The following is a 26,357-nucleotide window of genomic DNA, read 5'->3' as shown; positions in this document are numbered from 1 at the left end:
TTTAAACTGAAAAGGATCAAATGTAGAGTTCCTTTTGAGTTTGATAATCATCATTTACATTTTCATCAAATTAGTGGTCTCGGCTTTTAGACTTGCCTCCCTGAATTGAAAATGTAATTCTCTTTTACTCATTCATCTCCCAGCTACCTTTGAAAGTCTGAGAGCCATTATTTTTGGATAATAATTTTTAACCTAGTACTTACATAATCCTGAAACCACATCATGCTCACCTACACAAAAGCTATTATGCAAGTAATGATGATTGGAATCCTAAATATTAAAAGAAAGTTTTAAGGTGAAAATTAAGTTTCTCAAATTACATTTCATACTATGTGACTTTTATAACACTGAATGATGTTCCCTCTTCAATAAGAAGTACAGTAAGTTGCTTGTATACAAACCTTCAAGTTGTGAACTTTCAAAGATTCAAATGTACATCTGGTTCCAACAAGGAACCAGAACTTGTGCCATCAAATACAGGTGTGAGTGAAATTGCAGCTTGCCTTCCAACTCCTATTACTGATGATTCTTTAGCTCTACCATCTCCCATGCCTTTCCCTCCTCCAGTCAAAACTCTTGTCTGTTCACTCAATGCAGTCCCTTGAGACAGCTGTGGTACTGTACTACTGTAGTACAGTACACCTTTTCAAGGTGCTAGCTATACTGTAAGATTAAAAATGTTTTCTTTATTTTATTTATTTTTTTTAATTTGTGTAAAGGATTATAAACCTATTAAAGTACAGTACTATACAGGCAATTGTGTTAGTTGGGTATCCAGGCTAACCCTGTTGGACTTACGAACACATTGGACTTATGAATGCACTCTCAGAATGGAGCTTGTTGGTATGTAGGGGACTTACTGTAAAACAAGATATCACATCACCCCTCCTATTGACACCCAAATGAACTTTAAGGAACACACCTAAGTTTGAAATAAAAAAATCTAGGTATTTGAACTGTTGAGAATTTTCCCCATGTGTACAGGAGATAGTGCCAAATACTGCCCGAACATGAATGGGAATTATGACTCACTGGAAGTATGACATATCCCAGCTTCTAGCCTATAGCCAATAAGATGGTACAGGGTGAGGTTACATGAACAAATGACACTTTTGTTGTTTCAGAGCCATTTTCATAATTATTCATAATAAAATTACATGGTTAAGTAGAACTAAATCAATATTGCACCAATAAGTTGAACATTAAAAGAAGAGAAATTCTTGACTATACCTGCAGTTGGTTACTGAGTAAGCCGTTCCGTTTGCTCTGCATGTAAGCATTTGCACTTCCACTTTTGGCTGCCCGGATCCTGGCCAGTCTGGCTTTCTATAGGAGCAAAAACCCAATATCCTCCTAAGATCTATGATTGGTTTTCTTAAAACACTGATAGCACGCTTATATAATCCTGTTGTCAGCACACATATTTAAAAAGGCATAGCAGCTTTTCACATTAACTACTGAAAAATAAACTTTCAATATTTGAGTGTTTGATTTTAGCTAACGTTTATCGCTGAGAGTGATGACTTATTTTGGAGTTTAGAGATAAGAATTTAGGTAATTAAGGTTTTACAGTAAGATTAAGTTATTTCAGGGCTTCCCTGATAGCTCAGTTGGTAAAGAATCCGCTTGCAATGCAGAAGACCCTGGTTCAATCCCTGGGTTGGGAAGTTCCCCTACAGAAGGGATAGGATACCCACTCCAGTATTCTTGGGCTTCCCGTGTGGCTCAGCTGGAAAAGAATCTGCTCGCAATATGGGAGACCCAGGTTTTATCCCTGGGTTGGGAAGATCTTCTGGAGAAGGGAAAGGCTACCCACCCCACTATTCTGGCCTGGAGAATTCCATGGACAGTGCATGAGGTTGCAAAGAGTCAGACATGACTGAGGGACTTGCACTTCAATTTCAAGTTATTTTAGTGTTGTTTCTGATCAATTGCCAAGAAAAATAGCAGTCTTACTTATATTTTCACTTATGTCAATCTGAGTAACTTAGTGAAATGAAGACCCAGCAAACTAGCTGCCAACTTCTTTTCATTTAAACTAATGTTCTTTTTAAATTTAGTAATTAAGTTCCAGGAACCTACTGCTGTTCTTCTCTTTCTTCCTCTCTTCCCCACTCCTTCCCTCCCTTCTCCTCTCTGTTTCTTACCTTCCTCCCGCCCTCTCTCCTTCCTTCCTTCAGTCCCTCTTTTTTTTTTTTTTTTAAAAAAAAGACTATTCAGTTGAATCTGCATCCTTGAATTTCAAATTTTGTTTTTGCAATTATTTTTATTCAATTGGCCAATGAAGCCCCTTTACCGAACAACAAGGGCTCTCTTAAAAAAAGTCCTCTAATTTATCTTTGTTTACTGGTTGGACTTTGATAGTCCATTCTACTTTAAATCTGCTGTTCTATATATGTCCCAGACTTTCATGGTAAGGGTCTGTTTTTTGCTTCCTGGGGAGCACTATTTTGGTGACGGTTCTGTCCATAAGAAACATGTCTAGCAAGTGTATTCAGGAAGCGACTGGAAAGACCTGGGTAATAATTTGTACAATTACCCTACAATGGCTCCTTTGCTTTTCCTAAACAACCAGAGGGAGACTATCTCAGTTTCTAATCCTGGAGTCTTCTTCTTAACAAAACAATTTTAATGATCTAGATTTTCAAAATGGAAAATGAATATGTCCGTATGATACAAATTTTGACACTACAAAAGTATGTGAAAAACAAAAGTCTCTCTGGGCTTACCTACTCCTGCCCTTCAGAGTAAACTGTTGGCAAATTTCTAGAGACTTTTACCAGAAAGATACTAGGCAAATAAAAGTAAAAAAAACCAACCAAACAAAATATATGTACATATTCATAAGTATGCACCCATACATTTTTATTCATTTGGGTTGATTTGCCACACAGCCTTCTGCACACAACTGTTTTCATTTAGTACAGGTTGGATTCCTCCCATATCTCCACATATAGAGCCACCTCATTTATTTATGATTGTATAATATACCGCAGCAGGAATGAAGCATCCTTTAGGTAGCAAGCCAATCACAATGAATTTTCAAGGCATTTTTTTTTTTTGCTACTACCAGCAATGCTGCCTTCTTGGAACATCATGATGAGCTGATCTGCAATTTCGAGAAGTAGAATTATTCCTGGGTATGCGTGCATGTGTTTCGTTTGCTAGGTTTTACCAAACTTCCCTCCAAAGTGGTACCAAGGTGCCTTTTTACCAACACCCACAGAATTTGCCAGTAATACCGAAATGCTCGAAGCTCTCAAAATAGCGTTAAGATAGCACCTGGCTTCAACCTCACCCCTTCTCTCTTCCTCTGTGAATTTCTTCTTCCTGTGTGCCAATTCCAGGTTAAAATAATACTCTGTACAAAGATCATTTTATAAGTGATGAGAAAACTAGACAAATTTCACTGTTTGTTGGCAAGATAGTGTTTAGATGACTCAAAATACTGAGACAATGCTCGAGAATGAAATTGGAAGGTAGAAAATGTTTAATTTGAAAAGCTGTGCTGTGTAGCCAGGATTTCAGGACAGACAGTAAAACAACAGGAAGTGACAAGCACACTTGGAAATGATTTAGAATTGATGTTATAATTCAGAAATAAGTAATAGAAATATACATTAGGTTTCCAGAAAGGGGTTATGGTTGAAACATCAATCCTAAAATCTCACTGGTCTCCTGGAACGTTCAATGCCTTTTTTGCTTCCCTTCGTCCCTTGACCTTCCTCTCCCCCACCCTTTCTTTTGCAACCACTGCATGTAATTATATTACCTATATCATAGTTACTAGTCTCACCTATGTCATCCTCCAAACATTTAGCCTCAGTATTAGGAAGTATTACTTTCTTTCATAAATGAGACATGCACACCACTCAAAGATACCCTCGACAAAGGAAAACAACATATTTTCCATAATAGAAAAACTACATGTTACAGAAGCCACTTCTGCAGAAGTAGTTCTAAGTTGAGTGAAAAAGAAATAGTTGAGTTTTAGTGACAGAATAGCCATTTTGCTAAGTCAGGTACTGTATTAGAAAAAGAACCGGTTTCATTCACGACTTTTCTTTTGATTTACTACATACAATACTCCAAGTTAATTGGTTTACTCGGTCTTGTGGAGCACAATGCTAAATGTCTGTTGAATGCTGGCCTTCAACCAGAAGACCAGAAATAGTAGATTGATAAATGGAAATAAGTATAAGACATCACAATGCAAGACATGATACCTGCTCTCAAGACATATTAAATTTTGGCTAGGAAGATACTATTCATGAAAAGATAAAAGTCAAAAATAAAGTGAGATGTATGGAAAGAGTAACATGGAAACTTATACTGCCATATGTAACATAGATAGCCAAAAGGAATTTGCTGTTTGGCTAAGGAAACTCAAACAGGGGCTCTGTATCAACCTAGCGGGGTGGGATGGGGAGAGAGATGGGAGGGAAGTTCAAATGGGAGGGGATATGTGTATACCTATGGCTGATTCATGTTGAGGTCTGACAGAAAACAACCAACATTTTGTAAAGCAATTATCCATCAATAAAAAATAAATTTAATTTAATTTATTTAATAAATTTAAAATTAAATTTAAAATATAAAAATAAATTAAAAATAAATTTAATTTAATTTATTTAATTAAAAAAAATGGAGTCAAACAGAATTGTCAAATGGAGATTCATGTTGAGGTCTGACAGAAAACAACCAACATTTTGTAAAGCAATTATCCATCAATAAAAAATAAATTTAATTTAATTTATTTAATAAATTTAAAATTAAATTTAAAATATAAAAATAAATAAATTAAAAATAAATTTAATTTAATTTATTTAATTAAAAAAATGGAGTCAAACAGAATTGTCAAATGGAGACTAGAGATGCAAGTGACATAAGATTTGGGAGAAAGAGAGAAATGACTCCTAAGGGAAGGTTTCACTGAGAATGCAGGACTTGGGACAGTAAGATTCAGAAATCTGAGAGTAAGAAAAGAGATTAAGTGTCTCTTCATATTCTGTCATTCTCTCCTGGTGTGTGTGTGTGTGTGTGTGTGTGTGTGTGTGTGTAGAAGAAGATTTCTCTTGAGATACTGAACATTTGTTATTATAATTGAAAAGGGCAAGTGCAGGTATGCAAGATTCTCATTTTTTACTTAAAGCCTCCACAAAGTGATTAAAACTTCGAGTACAGTATTTTTTGTATACATATTTTTATTTTGTTTAAGTTTTCGCTTGAGCTTGGTGCTGGCAGTGGGATTACATATAAAAATTTTTGGCCTCAAAAACATTCTGTTATATTATTTATTATTCAGCTTGACTGCTACTTTTTACTGAATGGACATCTTACTTGACTGAATTTAGCTGGTTATTTCTGTATAACTTTGATATTTGTCAAATCACCCAGTTTCAGATAAATCTAAATTATTTTAGCTTAATAAATGTTTATTATTTTTTAAGACATTTCTTGGGAAGGAAAATGGAAAATATCCCTTGGTGATTTATTTAGTTCCATATTCATCTTTCTTTCTTAAATAACTATGTTCAGTTTATTGGTCACAGACTATTTACTGAACTTGTCACTTTAAGTTATTATATTTGACTTTATTAAGCCAATTATTCTAGTAGTTACAGTATGTAAAATTCACTCATTATGGCAGAAACTTAGAATATAGAGAAACTTTAAAGATAAAAAAATTCATAAAATATACTTTGCAATTTAGTGTTCTTTTTAAATACCATATTTAATTATGCATTTTAAATTTATTTAGATAGAAAAGCTTTTCAAAACATTCTAAGATCTTTAACGACTTGTTGGTTGCAGATGACAAAGGAAAAAATACATATATTTTGAACACTGGTTTATTTGAAAATCAGATTTGTATTTCCTACAGTTTTCATGCAGGTAGCTCTTCTTTTGGTGTTCAGAAGATGAATGATAGATAGCTCATACTAAAGAAGAAATTTCTAGAAGGGAGACGGATGGATGCTGGAGAGCTAAGCTTTTGCTGGATTTCTGTTATTGTTTTTAAATAATTTTTATTTATTCATTTATTTTTAGCTGTTCGGGGTCTTTGTCGGTGCACATGGGCTTTTCCATAGTTGCGGAGAGTGGGGGCTACTCTCTGGTTGCAGTTCTGGGGCTTCTCATTGTGGTGGCTTCTCTTGTTGCTGAGCACGGGCTCTGAGACACCCTGGCTTCAACAGTCGCCGCTCCTGGGCTCTAGAGCATAGGCTCAGCAGTTGTGGCACACGGGCTTAGTCGCTCCGTAGCATGTGGGATCTTCCTGCATTGGCAGGAGGACTCTTAACCACTGAACCACCAGGGAAGCCCAGACTTCTGTTATTTTAAACAATGACTTGTGTGTCCAGTAGAGGGATTGTAGTGTGTGGGCAGAGACAAAGCTGTGGTATGTGACAAGGCATGATGGAGGCTGATTGTGGACAAAATTTCTCCATCTCTGCTTGTGAACAGTGTGCCTCACAGGAGACTACAGTTGCCTAAGAGGGTGCCTTTTTCTACTCCTCCTTGTTTATTGGATTACCAATTTTATTTATCATCATTCTCTACAATAACTAAAGGCTAGATACTTGTCCGAAAAATGGGGGATTCTGTAAAGGAAGAAAGTACAAGGCAGAAAGTGATTCTTGCTAAAGAAAGCAGATCTCTGACAAGGGATACAAACAAATTCTCCGGACAACATGCTGTGTGGCCACACTGATTAACTTGAACTTTCCAAAGAGTTACTTTATATGAGATTCTTATACTTTATATGGGGCTTCCCTGGTGGCTCAGTGGTAAAGAATCCACCTGACAATGCAGGAGACACAGGTTCCATTCTGTGGGGTCAGGATGACTCCCTGGAGAAGGAAATGGCAACCCACTCCAGTATTCTTTTCAGAGAAATGCCATGGACAGAAGAGGCTTGCAGGCTACAGTCCATGGTGTTGCAAGAGGCAGACATGACTTAGTGACTGAACAACAACAACAACAACAACAACAATAACAACAACACTTTATACTGTATGAAGTATAAAGTATACTTTTTATTTTACTAAAGGCATCAACACTGTTTAAAAACATTTTTAAAACCTTGTTCTAGAATTACCTACAAAGCCAGTTATGAACTGCATGAGAATCTCTCATGATATTTTAGAGTTACACCACACTATCTAGACTGTGCATCCACTTTAGTTACAGTTTATGGATAATAAAAAAAAAACCAAGTCTATTCTTAAAGGACATGATACAATACCCATGAAGAATCCTGGAAATCTAGCTCCATAGCCTTAAGGAAACTATAAAAGATTCCATAATTATTTCTAAGCAACAAGGGCTCTGACTCTCAAGGTGATTATTTTAACAAAGAATGGGGAGAGGATATGTGCTAACCTTTAGTTAACTTTTTTGGGAGACATCTATTATAGTGTTTAAGTGTATGAACCTGGGAGTCAGGTGCCTTGGATTGAATGAGAGATTTCCAATTTGTTAGGTAGGTAATCTTGGAATTTCTCAAATTTTGGGTAGTTTAGAACTCTCATCTATGAGTACGAAGAGTGATAGTAAGTAACTCCTAGACTTGTTATGAAGACTACATGATTTTTAAAACATCTAGCCAATACCTCGCACATAGGAAGCCACCAATAAATAGCATTATATTGTGCTTATATAGATTTATATACATTTCCATATACTCTTAATCTTATTGTGAGGTAGGTGTTGTTTTCTCCATTTCACAGATGCATATGCAACCTGTTTCCTCTGAGATGGATGAGGTCATTGATGTGAAGTTCAGAGAAACAGTAAAGTGCTGGGCCAAAAATAAAACTCAGCTACTAATGATCAGATTTCTCCTACTTCCTGTGTCAACTATGTTGGACATCTGAGACATATTTTGGTGCTCTTTAATAGCCCCAGTCTACTGGAACCAACTCTGATGGACAGAGGCTAAATGAATCAGATCTACAAATCTGATTCTAACAAAATTTGCCAAGAATCCATCATTGATTTTACTATTGTCATTAGTGCTATTCCCCAGATATTTCTTTCTTCTTGTCTGTGGTTGCATAGTAGGATTATCTTGTTCTGCCAGTTCTAAAGTTACACGTGACTATGCGACTTACTTGGGTTAATGCAATAGAGATGGAAGTGACTTGGCCCACTTCCATCAGGAAGTTTTAGGAGTCAGGCTGTGATTCATCATGTCCTTTTACCTCTGCTTGCATGACTGGAGACGTACATTGTTAAGATGGAGTTTCTATCACTAGAGTAATCTGTAGCATGATTAAGAAATACTCCTTGTTTTTAAGTCACTAAGATATTAAGGTTCTTTTTTATTGTAGTATAATTTAGCTTGTGCTGACTGATGCAACTATCGACCCAAACCAGAACAATGAATAGCCAGTAAGGGATTTTAAAGCTCACTTTACAGAGTGGGAGATGCTAAATCATGGTTGCACAGAACTGAATACTCACCTTCTGCGCTCTTCGTTTGTCTGCTCGTTGATTCTGGTGGTAGATCCGACTGAAGTTGGATACAATCACTGGGACAGGTAGAGCGATGACCAAGACTCCACTCAGTGAACAGATGGAACCAAAAATCTTCCCTGCTATGGTTTTCGGTACCATGTCACCGTACCTTGGAATAGAAAAAAAATTGTTTTAAGTCACAGAAAGTTATTTCCATCTTCTACACATAGTTTTTAGCCTCCAGTTAAGTGATTTTTTGGATCAATCTATCTTTACTTCATGCTTCCTAGGTGGTAATAGTGGTAAAGAACCCGCCTGCCAATGCAGGAGACATAAGAGACATGGGTTCAATCCCTGGGGCAGGAAGATCCCCTGGAGGAGGACATGGCAATCCACTCCAGTATGCTTGCCTGGAAATCCCATGGACAGAGGAGGCTGGCAGGTTACAGTCCATCAGGTCACAAAGAAGCAGACAAGACTGAAGCAGGCATGCATGCATCTCTACTTCATGGCTAAAACATACATGGTTTAAGACTTCAATAATCTAGACATCATGAATATATGAATATAAAAATTACCTTTTGACCTTGCAGAAGTGGATTCTAACATTTAGAAATTGTTTTACTTTCTAATAAATTAGAAACTTATTTTAACTGCTTAAAATATTTTAAGCCAGATGATGTAATGAGAGCTATTCAATTTGTCCTTTACATTACATGGCATTGTTCTTTACATTTATTTATAGTCACTATTTCCATGCTGAATGTTATAGTCTAGATAACACTCTTTTCCACTTAATTTTTTTTTCTACATTGGACTGGTTATGAAATTTAAATAGAAAAAGTGGTACATCACATTCCTTTCATCAGATATAATAATGTCTTGAGGGGGGGGGTTCATGTTTGGGATCGCATGTACACCTGTGGTGGATTCATGTCAACATATGGCAAAACCAATACAGTAAAGTAAAGTAAAATAAAGTAAAATAAAAGTAAAGTAAAGTAAAGTAAAAATAAAAATTAAAAAAAAAAATAAAAATAAAAAATAAAGTTGCCTTGTATGAAGTAAAAAAAAAAAACAACCTTGAACTCTCCAAGGTGCCATTAATCTTCATTTATGAAATCCAATGACCATTTCTCCATGATTATCTTACTTAGTCTCTTATTTATGTTTGACGGGTTTTCTCTTTCGTTAAAATACGTTCTATCATCTTCAGGGTTAGCAAATTCCCTTAGTGGCCTTCTACCTCACTGGCTGCTGCTTTTCCATCTTCTTTTCTGGCCCCTCCTTTTCTCTTATCTGATTTCTAAATCTTAGGGTAATGTCAGTCTCAGGCTCTTATCATCTCAGTATTAACCCTCTTCCTCTGTGATTTTATCCAATCCCATAGCTTGAACTATCTGTACTTTGAAAGTGAAAGTTGCTCAGTCGGGTCTGACTCTTTGTGACCCCATGGACTATACAGTCCATGGAATTCTCCAGGCCAGAATACTGGAGTGGGTAACCTATGCCTTCTCTAGCGGATCTTCCTGACCCAGGAATTGACCTGGGATCTCCTGCATTGCAGGCAGATTCCAAGATTTCCTGGAATCATATTTGTTGTCTATATACTACTGACACAGTAATTTACATTGATATCTCTGATGTTTGTCTTGAAAATCAGACTCATCTCCTCAGTTGTTTCTGCTCTGATGATTCCTACCACTAGATGTTTAAGAGCCGATTAAGGCTTAAATTAGCCAAAAAGGAACTCTTATTTCCCTAGATTCCTCTAGCTCTTTCAAACCTGTTCCTTTGCAATCTACCATTTCTAGTTAAATGGAACCACAAACCACCCAGTTGCTTATATCAACACTGAAAAAACCACCCTATCCTCAGTCCATGTATCTCATTACTCAGCTAGCCTTGGTGACTCTGACCAAACCAAATTATATTCCATTTGGGTCTCTTTCCTCAGCCAGAGCCAGGGATACCACTTCTCACTTGAATTCTCTTTTCTACATCTGCCCCATTACAAGTTACAATTCACACCAACATAGCAGCCAGGGTTATGGCTTTAAAAACAGAATTTGGGCTGCTGCTACTTTATTTAAACCTTCTAGTAAACTTGGAACTAGAATAAACCCAGGTTCCTACTTTTGTCTCCAAAGGCCTACATCCTTCAGTTAGTTTCTGGCTATATTTCACACTGTCTTTCATCCAGCTCCCCATCTTCCAGCCACATTGGCCATCTGACTTCCCATCACATGGACAGCCCCTAGATCATCATTATGCAGGTTGAGACTTAAATGTTTCCCTTCCAGAAGATATTTTCTGGCCACGTTCCCCATAGCAGTATTATTCTTTCCCCTAAGTCTTTCTCTAAAACATCTTCCCATTTGATTACCTTTAAAGGACTTATTAACACATGAAACTTTCTAATTTGTTAATGTGAAACAATTCCCTTGGCTCCCCACATACTCTGCTGACATGAGAATATAACCTTGATGAAATGCAGTTATTCTATTTTGTATCTCACTAGCACACAGAAAGTTCTTCATAAATATTACTTAAATGAATATGTTTCCACTACCTTATTGATGTAGAGTTTTTCTAAGAGTTCATTGCTGGGGAAGGGGACAAGGAGGTTTTTTTTTTTTTTTTTTTTTTAAATATAGGTGATATGCCTGGAATTAGGGATTCTCTGGTGGCTCAGATGGTAGAGAGTCTGCCTGCAATGAGGGAGACACGGGTCCAAACCCTGGGTTGGGAAAATCTCCTAGAAGAAGGAAATGGCAACCCACTCCAGTATTCTTGCCTAGAAAAGCCCATGGCCGGAGGAGTCTGGCAGGCTACAGTCCATGGGGCTGCAAAGAGTCAGACACGACTGAGTGACTTTGACTTCACTTTCAGGTGATATGCAACACTATATTAGTTTCAGGTGTACAACCTATTGATTTAATATATGCAGTTTTATTGAGATATAAGTGACACGAAACATTCTATTTCAAGAAGGAGATCTGTTATAGCATTGCAGAAGTTACCCGGCTGCACCTTTGAAGTGTCAACTACTCCTTGCTCGCTTCAGGGCTTTGGGGTGCTCAGTGCACTGAGTTTAGAAACAAGGCACAGATATTGGAATCCAGACTCAAGGAATTTGGGAGTACTTGGGGATACTCTAACTTGAAGAGTGATCTAGGACACGTCATTCTAATTAACACTGTGTTTTGGATATTTATATGTCAGTATGGTAGCTCAGCGGAGAGGGCAGTGGCACCCCACTCCAGTACTCTTGCCTGGAAAATCCCATGGATGGAGGAGCTTGGTGGGGGAGCCTGGTGGGCTGCCATCTATGGGGTTGCACAGAGTCGGACACGACTGAAGCGACTTAGCAGCAGCAGCAGCTGCACGGTAGCTCAGATGATAAAGAATCTGCCTGCAATGCAGGAGACCTAGGTTCAATCCTTTGGCCAGGAAGATACCTTGGAGAAGGGAATGGCAACCCATTCCATTATTCTTCCCTGAGAATTCCATGGATGGAGGAGTCTGAGGGGCTACAGTCCATGGATTGCAAAGAGTCGGACATGACTGAGCAACTAACACATATACACACGGAGATGGAAATTGCAGAGCTGGCTCGGGACACGCTGCTGAGAGTGACAACAGGCTATACTGACCAGCGCCACATTTGGTGACCCTATTCCAGGCTCTGTTCTTTTGCTTTGAAGGCCCAGTGATTCACTCTTGTCCATATTTGATCAGTAGTTGAGCTAATTCACTGCAACTGAAATTCCTACCCGGTTTTGGCATCAAAATGACAAAATTGATTTACATTAAAAACAACAACAACAACAACAACCCAGCCCAAGAACTTGAAACAGGCTGCATCCATGTGAAACAGGACCTCTTTCCATAGTCCATCAGAGAAGCTAAATCAGAATATGAAAATGATGTTAGTGAGGAAACAATCAAAACTAAATGAATTTAGATGGTGAGCATAAAAGGCTTGGGGTCTTTCTTGCCATAAAGATATATCAGTGGAAGATCAACTTTTTATACCATGTTTGCCACAGATCACATTGAGTACCCAGCCATGGTTTATAAATATCTTCTTTCCTTTTACACTGACTATGCGTGGGCTCTGAAGAAGTCTTTAACACACATCCCCTTCATATGTATGTGCATACATAAAAGCAGCTTTTCAAAACAGAGATTTGATTTTAATGTTTAGCAATTAAGATCTCAAAAGTCTCTCAGAAGAGAAAGTAAATAAAAACCCAACTATTTGTTATAGCCAGAGAAGATACAGATTAAGTCCATGTAATTAAAGTAAACCTTTAAAAATATAAGTAAAATAACTAAATGAATCCATCATATACTTTTTCCTGCCTCTCTGAGATTTTTTAAAATTACTATTTCTTAACTAGCTTTTAAAATTGCAGGCTCATTATATCATCCTGTAGGCAAGGCCAGCATACTTGTGATTATTAGAAAAAATAAAGGGCTGACTGAACCCAAAGCTAAGTAAGATGTTAAGAAGAGCGGAGGTTAGTAAACTCAGTTGGCAGCTGATGGTGGTGAGAGAGGTGGGGGTCATCATGCTGCCAGAAAGGCTGCACCTAAAAGAAGGGAGAAAATAGATTCTATGGGATTCAGTCAAAGAGATGCTGGGCCAATTGATAAAGTAGGTTTCCATGGGAAAGAAAGTTTTGATGAGGTGCCTGGGATTCAACTAGAAAAATAACCACTGCAAATCCTTTTTGATTATAAATAGAGATTATAATTTGAATAGATAAAGCAGAAAGTGAACTTACTACTCAGAGAGAAAAGATGGGTAAAATGAAATATCTTGTTTGAACTGTAACAAAAGGGGGAAAAGTAAGGGTATGAGCCAGCTTGCTGAAAGTTAGCAAAAAAATTCCCATCTAGAAGGATGCATAAGGGAAAAGAGGTAATAGACACAAAAGGGGTGGTTTAATGCCATAAAGCTCTGCTAATCTGCATCAGATACAGGTATATCTATTATTTACCTTTGTCATATTTGTTTTTAAATCCAAATTTACTTTATAGTCAAGAAAGCATAAGTGAATGCTTGAGATGACTGGCCAGTGTGCTATGATTATGTGGGAAGAGGCAGAGAGAACAAAATCTTCATCGGTGGGAACACCTCTCAATGTTTTACTCCTGGGTGGAAAGACAGATCTTTCCCACATAATAGAAAATTAGGATGGAACTTCCCTGGTGGTCCAATGGTTAAGAATCTGCTTGGCAATGCAGGGGACATGGGTTCAATCCCTGGTCTGGGAAGATTCCATATGCTCAGGGACAACTAAGCTCATGTGCTCAACTACTGAGCCCAACAGGGCTTTACAGCCCGTGCTCCCAGAGAAGCCACCACAATGAGGAGTGTGTGCATCGCAACAAATAGTAGTCCCCAGATGCCGCAACCAGAGAAAGCCCATGAGCAGCAGCGAAGACCCAGTGGGACCAAAAATCAATAAAAACAAAGAAAATTAGGATGATCCTAAAGGCCATGGAAGATGGTGAAAGCACAAGGAAGCAGAAGGGGCAGGATATTCAGACCAAGCAGCCTTGCGATTATGTGTGTAAGGGCAGCACAAGGCTTGGGTAATCCCAAAGGAACACCTGCTGCCTCCTTCCACACACCCTTTGGCACTAAATGTACTTTTCTGTCTGTTCTACTCCCTACCCCTCTCTCCTTTTTACAATTAAACTGCTGTTGATATTTTTAATATCCAAAGCACATTTCATTAGCTTGACTATGTTGGAGATTATGGAAAAGGCACAGTATGATTTGTATATATTCTTATATTGCCCGTTTGGTTTCTCTTCTCCCTTGGGAAGGGGTTCCCAGGTGGTGTTATTGGTAAAGAACCCATCTGCCAGTGCAGGAGACCTAAGAGACCTGGATTTGATCCCTGGGTTGGGATGAGCCCCTGGAGGAGGGCATGGTAGCCCACTCTGGTATTCTTGCCTGGAGACTCCCATAGTCAGAGGAGCCTGGTGGGCTACAGTCCATAGGGTCGCAAAGAGTTGGACATGACTGAAGTGACTTAGCACGCATGCTCGCTTGGGAATGACCTTGAGAGTTGAAACAGGTAATTTTTATCTGCAAACTTGTAATTGGGCATAGAATCTCATAGGGATGGGAAACAGCTTGCTAGCAAAACCAGCTGCTTTCCTTTGTTCCTATTCCTATTCCTACTAGAGTATTCGAATTCCAACTCTTACTAAGAAGCGAAACAGCATTATAGACCCCAGGAGTCATCTCTTTGAAATCCAGTGGAAGAAAGGCTTAGCAGAGAAAGCTTCCTTATGAGAGGTGACACTTATAGTGGCTAAATGATCATTTTAAAGTTTATATATTGCCTACAATACTGCCCATCTTTTAATGATTATTCTTATCCTAGGCAACTTGTATAATGGTTGGAATTTTATTTTTTATCATATAAAAACACATCTCACTTTGTCCAACTCCTGATGTTTACATTTATGCTAAGCCCAGTGGTATTATATATTCTATTCTTTCTTGTCTTCTTCGGATTTTAATATTAGGTCTCAAGTCTTCAAAAATCCATTTTCCTAAAACAGTTACATTAGAAGATTACGTAGGTGTGTTTTTGTTTCCACAGAGACATTCTTTTTCTATATGTAAATAAAACTGATTCAAAGACTATAAGAGGCCTCTAAAGTCAAGTAACAAAGAAGAAAACAGTGGAGAGAATAGCATCATATAAAAGAAAAACTATCAATAAGTTTTACACAATGAAAAATGAGCAGACTTGAACTTTGTTAACGGAAGGGAAGCTTTCCCCATACATCTGCTTTCCTCTCTTTCTTCTAACTTTCCCTTCTTTCTCCTACATTTACCATACAGAGTCACTGTAGGTTCTTTCTGCTCCTTTTTCACCCTGAGCATCCGCCAAACTTTATGTTTATTGCTCCCTTTCCTCCTTATATCAGTTAAAAAGTACAATATAGGGGTATTATTCACATAAAATGTTAATTGTAAACATGTACTTACTGCCCTCTAAAATACTTGGTTAAAATTAAATATTTTGCCATATGTGAAAGATCATATTGAGTGGAGGACCAATTTCTCAAGAATAGTTTCAGTCATTGGTTCTTGAAGATTTTAACCTCAAATATTATCCAAAACTTTCATGCTAAGTACTTGAATTCTGGAATGCACTCAATGCCAAAAAAGTGGTAAATCTTGTTAACACAGACAATCAAATAGTGGTAAATCTTTTTAACTAAGACAATCAAATGAATATATCATCTATCCTTTGTCCATTTATCTTTCCAATTTATCAAGTAATACTGAAATAGATGGGAAAGTGCATAATTTTTAAGCATAATACATTGCAAACCAAATTTTACTAATATCTACTCAAACTTTCTATTTTTGGCATTTCTCCAGAAATCAGATGACTAAATACATTTAGATCTCAAATGGAGAACAATTTCCTTGAATATTTTTTACACAGTGCGAACACAATACTGCTAGCTTCCTAGTCCTATTCATATAGCTTCTATTTTTTTCTTCTCTTTTCATTTGGAGAGTATAAATGTAGGCTTATTGGATAAAGAAGAAATGTTATATAAGGTAAACCTCCCCAGCAAAGGCATGACTTTCCATCTGTGAAACTCTTTCCCATGGATAACAAGAAAGAAAACAAAACCCAGGAATTTTGTGAATAATTATAAAGGTAGAACAGATCTTCCTATAACAGGAAGGAAATGCTGATTTGAAAATAAACCTTGATGCTTACTGTAATTCAAACCCACTCTCCTTTTTTCTTTTTTATAACGAAAAAGTCTTAAATTGCTAGTTATCAGAGACAGAGTGAATGGACTCTGTGCAGCTGCACTGAAGTCCAGAACATCCTGTATGTTGTATAGGGCAGGTGCTAGTTCAATAAAGACTGTATTTTACTATGTTAGAGTAAAACACCTAACAATTTCATATGAGACATAAATCAGGATTGGGGGATACAAGTATCTGAAAAATGTTGTTGTTTAGTTGCTAAGTCATGTCCAATTCTTTTGCAACCCCATGTACTGTAGCCCGCAAGGCTCCTCTGTCCATGGGATTTCTCTGGTAAAAATATTGGAGTGGGCTGCCATTTCCTTTTCTAGGGAATCTTCCTGACTGAATTTCCTGCACTGGCAGGCAGATTTTTTACCAGTGAGCTATCAGGGAAGCATCTGAAAAATAGATACCTGCTACGATTGATATATTTGAATGCCTCCCTATCCCCACACACAATTCATAAGTTGACATCCTAATGCCCCCTGTGATGGTGTTAGGAGGGGGGCATTTGAGAGATAATTAGGTCATGAGGGTAAGGCTCTCATGAACGGGCTTCATACTTGTATAAAAAGAGATCCCACAAAGCTCCCTAGTCCAACCGATTTGTGACGATACAGAAAGAAGGGCTGTCTGTGAACCAGGAAATGGAGCTCACTGACCATCACAAAGAATCTGCTGGCACCATAATCTTGGATTTCTCAGTTTCCAGGACTCTTGAGAAAAACTATCTGTTGCTTATAAACTACCTAATCTGTGATATTTTGTTATAATACCCCATATGGATTAAGATGTGTAACAAAATAATTAGAGGAATATAAGTAATATGTATAACAACATCCTGGTGAAAGCAGTTAGCTGATGTGTGTGTATGCGCATACGTGTGTCTGTGTATGTATATATGTGTGTATGTGTGTTGTAATTACTGATTTTGTGTCTGAATTTTTCTCCTAGATCTGACTGCTCTTCAGAGGAGACTGAGAAATAATTTCTTCTGACCTGGAAGCTGGATCACTTCTCAACTAATAATTCAACCCCTTAGGGTCTCAGTAGCTATGTTATTCATGAATTTTTCTGCCATCAACTTATTATTCTAGAAGGACCACAGTTTGATGGATAATTTTTATGGTAGCTGCAGTGTTTGCAAATAGCAAACAGCTTTAAAAAAAAAGTGTTACTATATAACACCTGCTTATGGTACAGAACTTGTTTGCCAGAGGGGTCCTGGTATTGCTTTGACAATAGACAGATTTCTCTTTGATATGTTAAAATCAATGTTTGCCTAAAAAGAGCTGCCTTGATTTTGTTTCCACTTCTTCCTGTAGGATCAATCACTATACTATCCTAGCTGTGTTGAAAGTTTGACATTTTTTTGCATTAGCTAACATATATAGTTATTTCAAGTAATCTGCGTACTCTCTTGTTTCTTAAATTGAAGCCAAAATTTTGAGCTATTTTTAAAAAGCGTATTTTTCTTTTTTCTTTTTCTACTGTTTACAACATTAATAATCTTAGCATACTAAGTGAAGGGGTCAGCTAGAGGAACTCCACACTCCCTTTCCTAGAGGTTCCTAGCCAGGAGTCCATGGATTCTTAAGGAACTCATGGATAAAATTCAGATGGGTCAGGGAACTCCATGATAGTCTCAGTCTTCATAGGCATTTCACTGAAAGTTTTTGGAGCTTTTATTGAATTATCACAAGTGGAGTGTTCAAAATAATGTTCAAAATTTATAATTTGATTATTTAAGGGCATATCAGTTGTCAGTGTAAGCAATTTGAACACCCACTGCACAAAGGAAATCCTGTAAAAATCACAGCAGTTTTACAGCTGCAGAAATACCACATATCCACTAGGGGGCATAAAAACCTAAATGAAAGTTTAGAAGCCAGGATCTTTTTTGGTTTTCACAAACTGAGGGAAAGAGAGAAGTATTTCCAGTAAATTGCCTGTACCGATTCCTTATCTTTGCCTACACATATTCAATATTTAGGATATATATTGGGCATTTTATTCCTCTGAAAATAGTTGAACAAGACAAAAACCTTACCAGTTTCATTGATTATCTATTTTTAAGGTGCTTCCAAAAAGAGGGACCAGAATTCTGACAGCATGTTCTATTTCTTGCAGAAAGAGAAGTAAATTTCTGTAATGTGAGATATCACTAAAGTATTATTTTCAATAAGAAGCCCTTTAACCAAGACTTTTAGTGAGAAAATTAGGGGAAATTAAAGGACCAGGTTTGGAAATTAAAGGGGAAAACTGAGGAGATGAGGGAGATTTTTTTAGCACATTTATTCCCGCTTATGCACTAAGCTCTCAACATGAGATTTCAGCTTATTAACCCTTTCTCCAGCTTGTGCCTCTTTCAAACACAATTTTTTTTTTCTGACTTCTTTTGTTTTCTCTTGTTTTTAGCCTACTATATGATCAAATGAGACTTTAAAGGCTACAAATAAAGCATATGATTATGACCCAGTATACTGATAAAACATTTGTTACTCAAGTGAGTATCATTAGTAAAAGCCTTTACAAATCTTTAAAGAACATTTTTTTTAACTTTCAAAGAATTCTTGTCAAAGCCCACTTTCTCATACTTTATTCTTTCTTTTTAAAAAAGCTATGAAAATATATGTACCATTGATTATTGTGAGCATGCATATAGAAAAACAAAACAAAACCACCTGGAGCTGGCTTGCCCAGCTGTGGGACCACCGGAAATACTTTCTCCTGCTTTTGGAGCCTAGTCTTTGTTGCCAGGAGCTATCCTTTCACTCTCACATATCTCAGAGTCTGATCATGTCATTCTCCTGCATGAAAGCCTTCATTGTCTCTCCATCACCTGCAGGAAAAAGCTCCGGCTTCTTAGCATGATACACCCAGTTCGTCATGACTCTCTCATCCCATCCTCCACTGCTCACCCCCACAAACCTTATATTGTAATTGGAGCAAATAACTTTGTATTACTGAAATGTACTAGGAATGTACTAGAGGAATCCTTCCATTCTTCTATCCTTTGTATATATTGTTATTTCTAGAATACTCCCCTTTGCATAAATCCTTTGGGTGGACTCCTAATTTTCAGTGATAAAGCTCTAGCATCAATTCTTATTTGAAGAATTTCTTGACAAGTTTCTCTCTGTCCAATAAAAGTACTATCCTCTCTCTCAGATGCCTCCCATGCTGCTTGCAATTAGTAAAGCACAATTAGTTTTGTACAGGTCTTTTTTCTCTCACTAAACTAGGAGGTCCAATAGGTCAAGGATCACGTCATCATTATAAACCCAGTTTAGCGCAGACCTTGTCCGAGAGCTGAGCAAGTAGTTGAAACTCAGTAAATGTTTATGGCTTAAATAAATCCTCCAGGGAGAGCCTGATGGTAAACAATAAATAATGGGAGGGAGTGAAGGCGAGTATATATCTCCTGCTCTTATTTTCTCTTAACCAGATTTCCTTTTCTTCTCCAGACCCAGCACCAACTCATCTCCTCAATTTGTCTAAATTCCTCTTCAGATACTTATATGATGTGCCCAGAATAACCTAGTTCTACCCTGTCAATTAACCTTACTTTTTATATCCAGAGGAATTATTTTGAACCTACATGATTTTACATGAACAGAGAAGTCAAGAGACCTGACACTTTTCAGTTCCTACCCAGTTTCCATTGTCACATGCTTAACCAACAGATATCCGGCCAGAATTTCAAAACACAACCCCCCTCAAATTTGACAGATTTTGCAATCCTCAAGTGCCCAACAGTTTGAACAAATATGACTCATGCTTCTCTGAATCTCACATGTCACCCTAGGAGATGGCTGAGTCTTTCCACATCTCTGTATTCTACTTGAGAGTGCTGCTAATCTTAGATAGTGAGCATTATCAGTTCTCTGAAAATGTCATTGTTGGTGCCCATTTTTCTTAACAAGGTCTATCTGCTTACGCCCTGGGAGTATATTGGAGCAGATAGGCTTGTCTTCCATCAGAAGACAGTTAATACTTCAAGCAGAGTCAGGGTCCCAGAGAATACCTGATCATTTTGGCTGTGGGCTGCTGTTACCAGTTTTCATAGTTTTGCGTGTTCTGGTTGTGCATCCCAAGGAGTTTCATCTTTAACACTGTCAGAGGTACCCTCACACTGGGAACTTTCTTCAGTTACCTGCTGCTGTTGCTTCCATCCCTTCCTGTCTTTTGAAAGGTAAATCTGTTGGAGGAGGCGCCCCACTGTTCCTATTTCCAAGTCACTGCTGCTACACTGCAGGCTGCCACCCAAGGAGACAAATCCCAACGCCATTTTGACAGTTCTGCCCCCTAAGTCTGTTTTCTTATAACCAGCCACTGATCTCTAACACCACTAAAATTATTCACTATTTACAATCCATTCAAAGACTCCTAAGTGCCTTTGTCATGGGAAGAAGGGGGAGTTGGTCTCCAGGAGTTTGCTTGAAGCATAAGTCTTAGAGGAGAATTCAGTTGGGCAAAATAAAAGCATGAAGTGAAGATGTTTATTGTGAAAGTTTTTATTGTTTTCCACCTGAGTTTATAGTCTAAGACCTGTTAGCTGTTATCGGCTTCAAGGTACCTTTGAGATGTCTTCAAGTATTTACATATTTTATTTTGAGCCATACTTAAAAATTTACTTACAGATTATCCAGTAATGACCTAACACATCTCTTGTTTCTAATTCTGCCCAGGAAGGCTTAATAATTTTACCATATATTATCTAGTTCTTAAATTTTACAGAAAAGAAGGCACACAGTTCTAATTATACTGGAGATAAGACGTGTTTAGGGAGTTAGGTTCTGCTTTGGCAGCTGCAGCATCTCAGGAAATGGTGATGCTGCAAACACAAGTTGTGTCACTTCTGCCATCTAGAGGCTGGACAGTCCAAGGTCAAGATGCTGACACCTTTAGTGTCTGGTGAGAACCCACCTCCTAGGTCACTGATGGCTGTTCTTTTGCCTTTTGTGAGGACCAGGCAGCAGGAGGGAAGGAGCTCTTTGGGGCACTAACCCTGTTCATGAGGGCTCGACCCTTATGACCTAATCACCTCTCAAAGGCCCCACCTCCAAATACCATCCCACTGGGTGTTAGGATTTAACATGTGAATTTGGGGAAGCGGGGCACATTTTGTCTGTATGATCTAAAGGCAATACCAGGAATGACCTGGCACCCCTCACTCGGCTGACCTTGGGCAGAGGCTGGGCTTCTCCTATCTTATAGGGAAGGGGAGAATTCAGTTTGGAGCTCATCAACACAGAGTAGTTTCTCCAAGTCATACAGCCAGGTTGGATGCCTGCCTTGTAACTTCCCTATCTATGCATCACTCAGCCTGGTCACTGACCATGGAAGCTACTTCTTTCCTGTTAAAAATTTCAATATTCTTTAAGCATAAATGATTTAATACAATTATGCCTCATGTAAATAGTCACAGCTGTTTAAATACAAAAGGAAGTGAGACTGGAGGAGCTGTGATTTAACCTCCCAAAGACAGCCAGGCATTTCTGGCCTTCAGTTTAACCTAGAAAGTTTCTATATCCTTAAACAAACTTTGTTTTTGATGAGACTCCAAAGACCTATATTTACATTAGAGATGCTTTTGGAGAACAATTCTGTTCTGTTCAATGTGAAGCAAAGTTATTTCCTACAATTGAATGAAGATACTATATTCATTTTGTGTTTAGATTCTTTCACGTCTTCTTAGGATAGTAAAGCATTGATGAAATCGTCCTTTTTTCTTTTAACAGTAAATTTTAAAATTTATAATTAATTGCCTAAGTTGTATATACAGCAAATTTAAGGAAGTTCTGCTTTATGTCATTTAATGACCTTGATAAGGAAATAGTAGTTACATGTTTCCGCAAAATACTAAATACCCACTCCTCATTACACAATCATCCTTTTAAAAAACTTAGATGGTGAAAAATTGCTATAAGTTAATTATTAGATATGTTTCAAGTCTAATCAAGTCCACTGGCACACTGCTACATGTTAAAACTTTAATGTTTTATCTATATAATAGGCAGAGGGGAAAAAAGCTTGTATCCAGTAATATAACTTAGACCTTTTTTAAATTTTGTATTTTGTATTGGACTATAGCCAATTAACAATGTGGTAACAGTTTCAGGTGAACAGGGAAGGGACTCAGCCATACATATACATGTATTCATTCTCCCCCAAACCCCTCTCCCATCTAGGCTGCCATATAATGTTGAGCAGAGTTCCATGTGTTATAAAGTAGGTCCTTGTTGGTTATCCATTTCAAATATAGCAGGGTGTACATGTCCATCCCAAACTCTCTATTTCTTTACCCCATCCTTCCTCCCCCTCAGGAATCATAAGTTCGTCTCTAAGTCTGTGAGTCTCTTTCTGTTTTGTATGTAAGCTCATTTGTATAAATGAACACTTTTTTCTACTACTTACGTAAGTTAAGGCCTATTCTGAATAAACACAAATGAAGGGTCTTAAATAAACACATGTCTCTACCTCTATAGTCCTAACTGGTCAGATTTCAGTATGAAAATTCACCTGTGTTTGCATTCTGATAGGATCTAGCTTAAACAATTTAAAATGAAACAAAAAGGTGCACCTGTTAAAACATAAACAAACTAAGAAGAAATTCTATAAAATATTATTTGCCTGAGGTTTCATTTTAAGGAAAAGAGGAAACAAATTATGTAAAAATAAGTTAAAACTAGAAATTAAAGTTTAAAAATTCCAGAATATATCCCACATTCCAAGCATATTAATAATTTTCTTACATCTCTTTGCATTTTCCTATCTAGTTAATTTTCTGGAAATGAGATTAGATTATAGGCACAATATCTTACTTTTAAAATACTATTGTTCGTATTAAGGTCTACACAGGAAAACAGAAACCACTTCAAGTATTTACAAGAGAATGGACTTACTGGACGGAATTATTTTCATGGTGGGGGGGGCAGACAATGGGGGTGCGTTAGGGTGGGTTGGTGGATTTGCAGAGACTGGACTACAGGTTAACCCAGGGGGTGGTAGCAGCTGGAAGGCATTCATTTTCCAGGGGATCTTCCTGATCCAGGGGCAAAGGAAGAGAAAGCTTGCTGACCTCAGGAGCAAATTCCTGATAGAAGCTGGGTCCTTAGGGCCTCTGAGAAGAAAGAGCCACTGAAGAGGGTTAGCTGCTGCCTTAGAAGATGCAAAGAAGGAAACCTGACTCTTCTTCCATCCCCTTCCAATCTCCCATTGGACAACCCTGCAGAACATCAGATCACAAGCCAGCCTGGGAAATGAAGCCCACTAGGTTCTGGGAAAGATTAAAGGCAGAAGGAGAAGAGGACAATAGAGGATGAGATGGTTGGATGGCATCACCAATGCACTGGAAATGAACTTGAGCAAACTCCGGGAGATGGTGAGGGACAAAGGATCCTGGTGTGCTGCGGTCCATGTGGTTGTGAAGAGTCAGACGCAACTTGGCAACTGAACAACAACAACGGGGTCTAGCTAGGGCTTCCCAGGTGATGCTAGTGGTAACAAACCCTCCTGTCAATGCAGGAGACATAAGAGATACAGGTTCAATCCCTGGGTCAAGAAGATCCCCTGGAGGAGAGCATGGTAATCCATTCCAGTATTTTTGCCTGGAGAATCCCATGGACAGAAGAGCCTGGCGGGCTACAGTCCATAGGGTTGCAGAGAGTTGGACACAACTGAAGAGACTTAGCACACACAAAGAGGGTCTAGCTGATAAAAGGCAAAATCCAACTGGAAGCTAGGGCTTTTCCCCTCCAAACAGGTCTCTGTGCATTTACCACAGCACACTGCTAAGGTCCATCCTGATTTCAAGTTATTATGACCCAGACACAGACCTGTTATTTGGTTGACCAACTCCAGAACTCCCCTAAAAGGAGCAAATTACATTTTACCAGAATTAGAATCCTGGTAGTCAGACTGATAGAACCTCTTTGCATAGCAGTGCCCTGTGTCATGTCACGTCATCCTGCTTTTGGAAATGTCACACGAACATCAGGCTTCCTACCTTAAGAAATAAGGGGCAGCTGGACCTCCTTCTAGGGCAGGCTTGAGGCTTTTCAGTTTCTATCAAAGGTGTGGGTTTCAGTCCACTGTAAACTAAAGAACCAAAATATCCTTTTGGACAGAGTGAGGGGAAAAAAAAATGCCAAACATAAAGCAATCTTATAAAGATGTCCAATTAGATCTGATGATTGTAAAATGCTCTACTTGTATGAAACTGGGCACAGTATGTAATAATATCTGGTCCCTTGGGCCTTCCAAGCCTTGTGGTAAGTAAGTGCTGACAAGAGGCTCTTCATTAGAATAAATCATTTCAGAGTTCCATCCTTCAACAGATCATTGGGAATGCCATTAATAATAAATTAAAGCATATTTTAAAGGCAGGTGAAGAGATGTAAAAACAAATTGCCTTCCCAGATGAAGAGAGTTCCACAATTTAGTTGTTTGTGAGGTTGTTTGTAGCAGAATCATCTGTTTTGGTTGTTGTTATTTTTGTTGTTTATTATAGTAATCAAAGTCTATAGCTAAACATGTTAGAGCCTGGCTGTTAGTTATAAATTTAAATACAGAAAAAATATTCTTATGTTTAAAAGTGAATATAAGATTGTGGATGTGGGTTTTGGCAATAAGATGATAATATATAATGTGTGCTTTAAATTAAAAACAAGAAAGAACATAGTGGTTCCATTATAGATGTCATTAACATGGATAGCTAGAATAGTCTTTTAAAATTTGTTTGACAACTTGCTGTTTCTACCACTAATGAGAGTTTAAGATAACTCTATTTACAGTTGTAGAGTTAAAGGCTTTACAACACAGGGCCTTAACCTCAAAGAGCAGTCACTATGTGATCAATGGCGCTTGATTTTTCACTTTGAGAAAATGAGGCTGAAACTTGAAACAGCATGAATAACACTCCTTGAAATATTCTTTAATACATTTGCTAGTGGTTTTATGCATACAAATAAAATTGTCTGCTTGGATAAAAGCACTTAAGGTAGTGAACTTCCACATATAAAAAAGAAAAAAAATAAGTTAAAGTGAATGATAAAAGCTAAAAGCAAATACTCCTCTTAAATCTATTTTCTTCCTTTCTTTTCTCTCTCCCTTTCTGACTTAAAAATTTATAAAGTTCCTATAATGAGTGAGGTACTGATAATAAATTCAATACTTGGTTCTTTTTTCTTCCCCAAAGATCTTACAGTTGAGGAAGAAAGTTAGAGTAATAAACAAACAATTGGACTCTTGCTATTTCAGGTTTCTAAATACTTGTGTATTTTTTTCTCTTACCTCCAAGATGCCTGAGGTTATTGTTTGCAATGTTTTATTTTATCTAACTTCTACTGGAAATGTCATTAATTATCTTGTTTATACCTCTACTATTCACCCTAAGAAGGGATGTTCCAATGGTTTTCTCTATTCAATCCTAAAGAAACTCTTTTTCTCATAGGCAACTGTGTCTGAACTATTTTTCTAAAGAGATGTAAATAATGTCATTTCGATCCCAGGGTGGGGAAGATTCTCTGTAGTAGGAAATGGCAACCCACTCCAGTATTCTTGCCTGGAAAGTTCCCCGGGCAGAAAAGCCTGGTGGGCTACAGTCCATGGGGTGGCAAAGAGTTGGACATGACTGAGTGAGCACACATGTGCATGAACACACACACACACACGTTATTTCTTATATGCTCATTTAGAGCCCTCTTCGTGTAAAGGACAAGATGATGATATTTTAGGCCTTGCATGACATAAGGCTTCTATAACAACTGTTCAAAGTGCAAACACAGCTCTAGAGAATCCATAAATGAATGAGGCTAACTATAATCTAATAAAAAATTTTGTCTATAAATAAATAAAAACTTTATTTATGGACCCTGAAATTTGAATTTCATATAATTCTCTGTGTCAATAAATATTCTTCTTTTGATTTTTCTCCCTAACAATTTAAATAAATGGGCTCCCCTGGTGGTTCAGTCAGTAAATAATCTGCCTGCAGTGCAGGAGACCCAGGTTCAATTCCTGGGTCGGGAAGATCCCTTGGAGAAGGAAATGGCAACCCACTCTGGTGTTCTTTCCTGAA

At 37.8% G+C, this 26,357-nt stretch overlaps 1 protein-coding gene across 1 annotated transcript in view; it reads right to left on the bottom strand.

Annotated features, from left to right (window-relative positions):
* The window catches only part of KCND2 (potassium voltage-gated channel subfamily D member 2), a 549,616-nt gene that overhangs the window by 6,253 nt on the left and 517,006 nt on the right, over window positions 1–26,357 (bottom strand). The window contains exons 2-3 of the mRNA XM_052638728.1: window positions 8,467–8,629; window positions 1,231–1,326 (exon numbers count right to left, since the gene is read on the bottom strand). Of these exons, the coding sequence (XP_052494688.1) occupies window positions 1,231–1,326; window positions 8,467–8,629 (259 nt within the window). The remainder of the gene's footprint in view (window positions 1–1,230; window positions 1,327–8,466; window positions 8,630–26,357) is intronic.

This window comes from Budorcas taxicolor, chromosome 4 (assembly GCF_023091745.1).
Source record: "Budorcas taxicolor isolate Tak-1 chromosome 4, Takin1.1, whole genome shotgun sequence".
NCBI classification, from domain to species: Eukaryota; Metazoa; Chordata; class Mammalia; order Artiodactyla; family Bovidae; genus Budorcas; species Budorcas taxicolor.
Note: the sequence above shows the minus strand (reverse complement) of the source record. Positions and strands in the feature narration are given on the sequence as shown.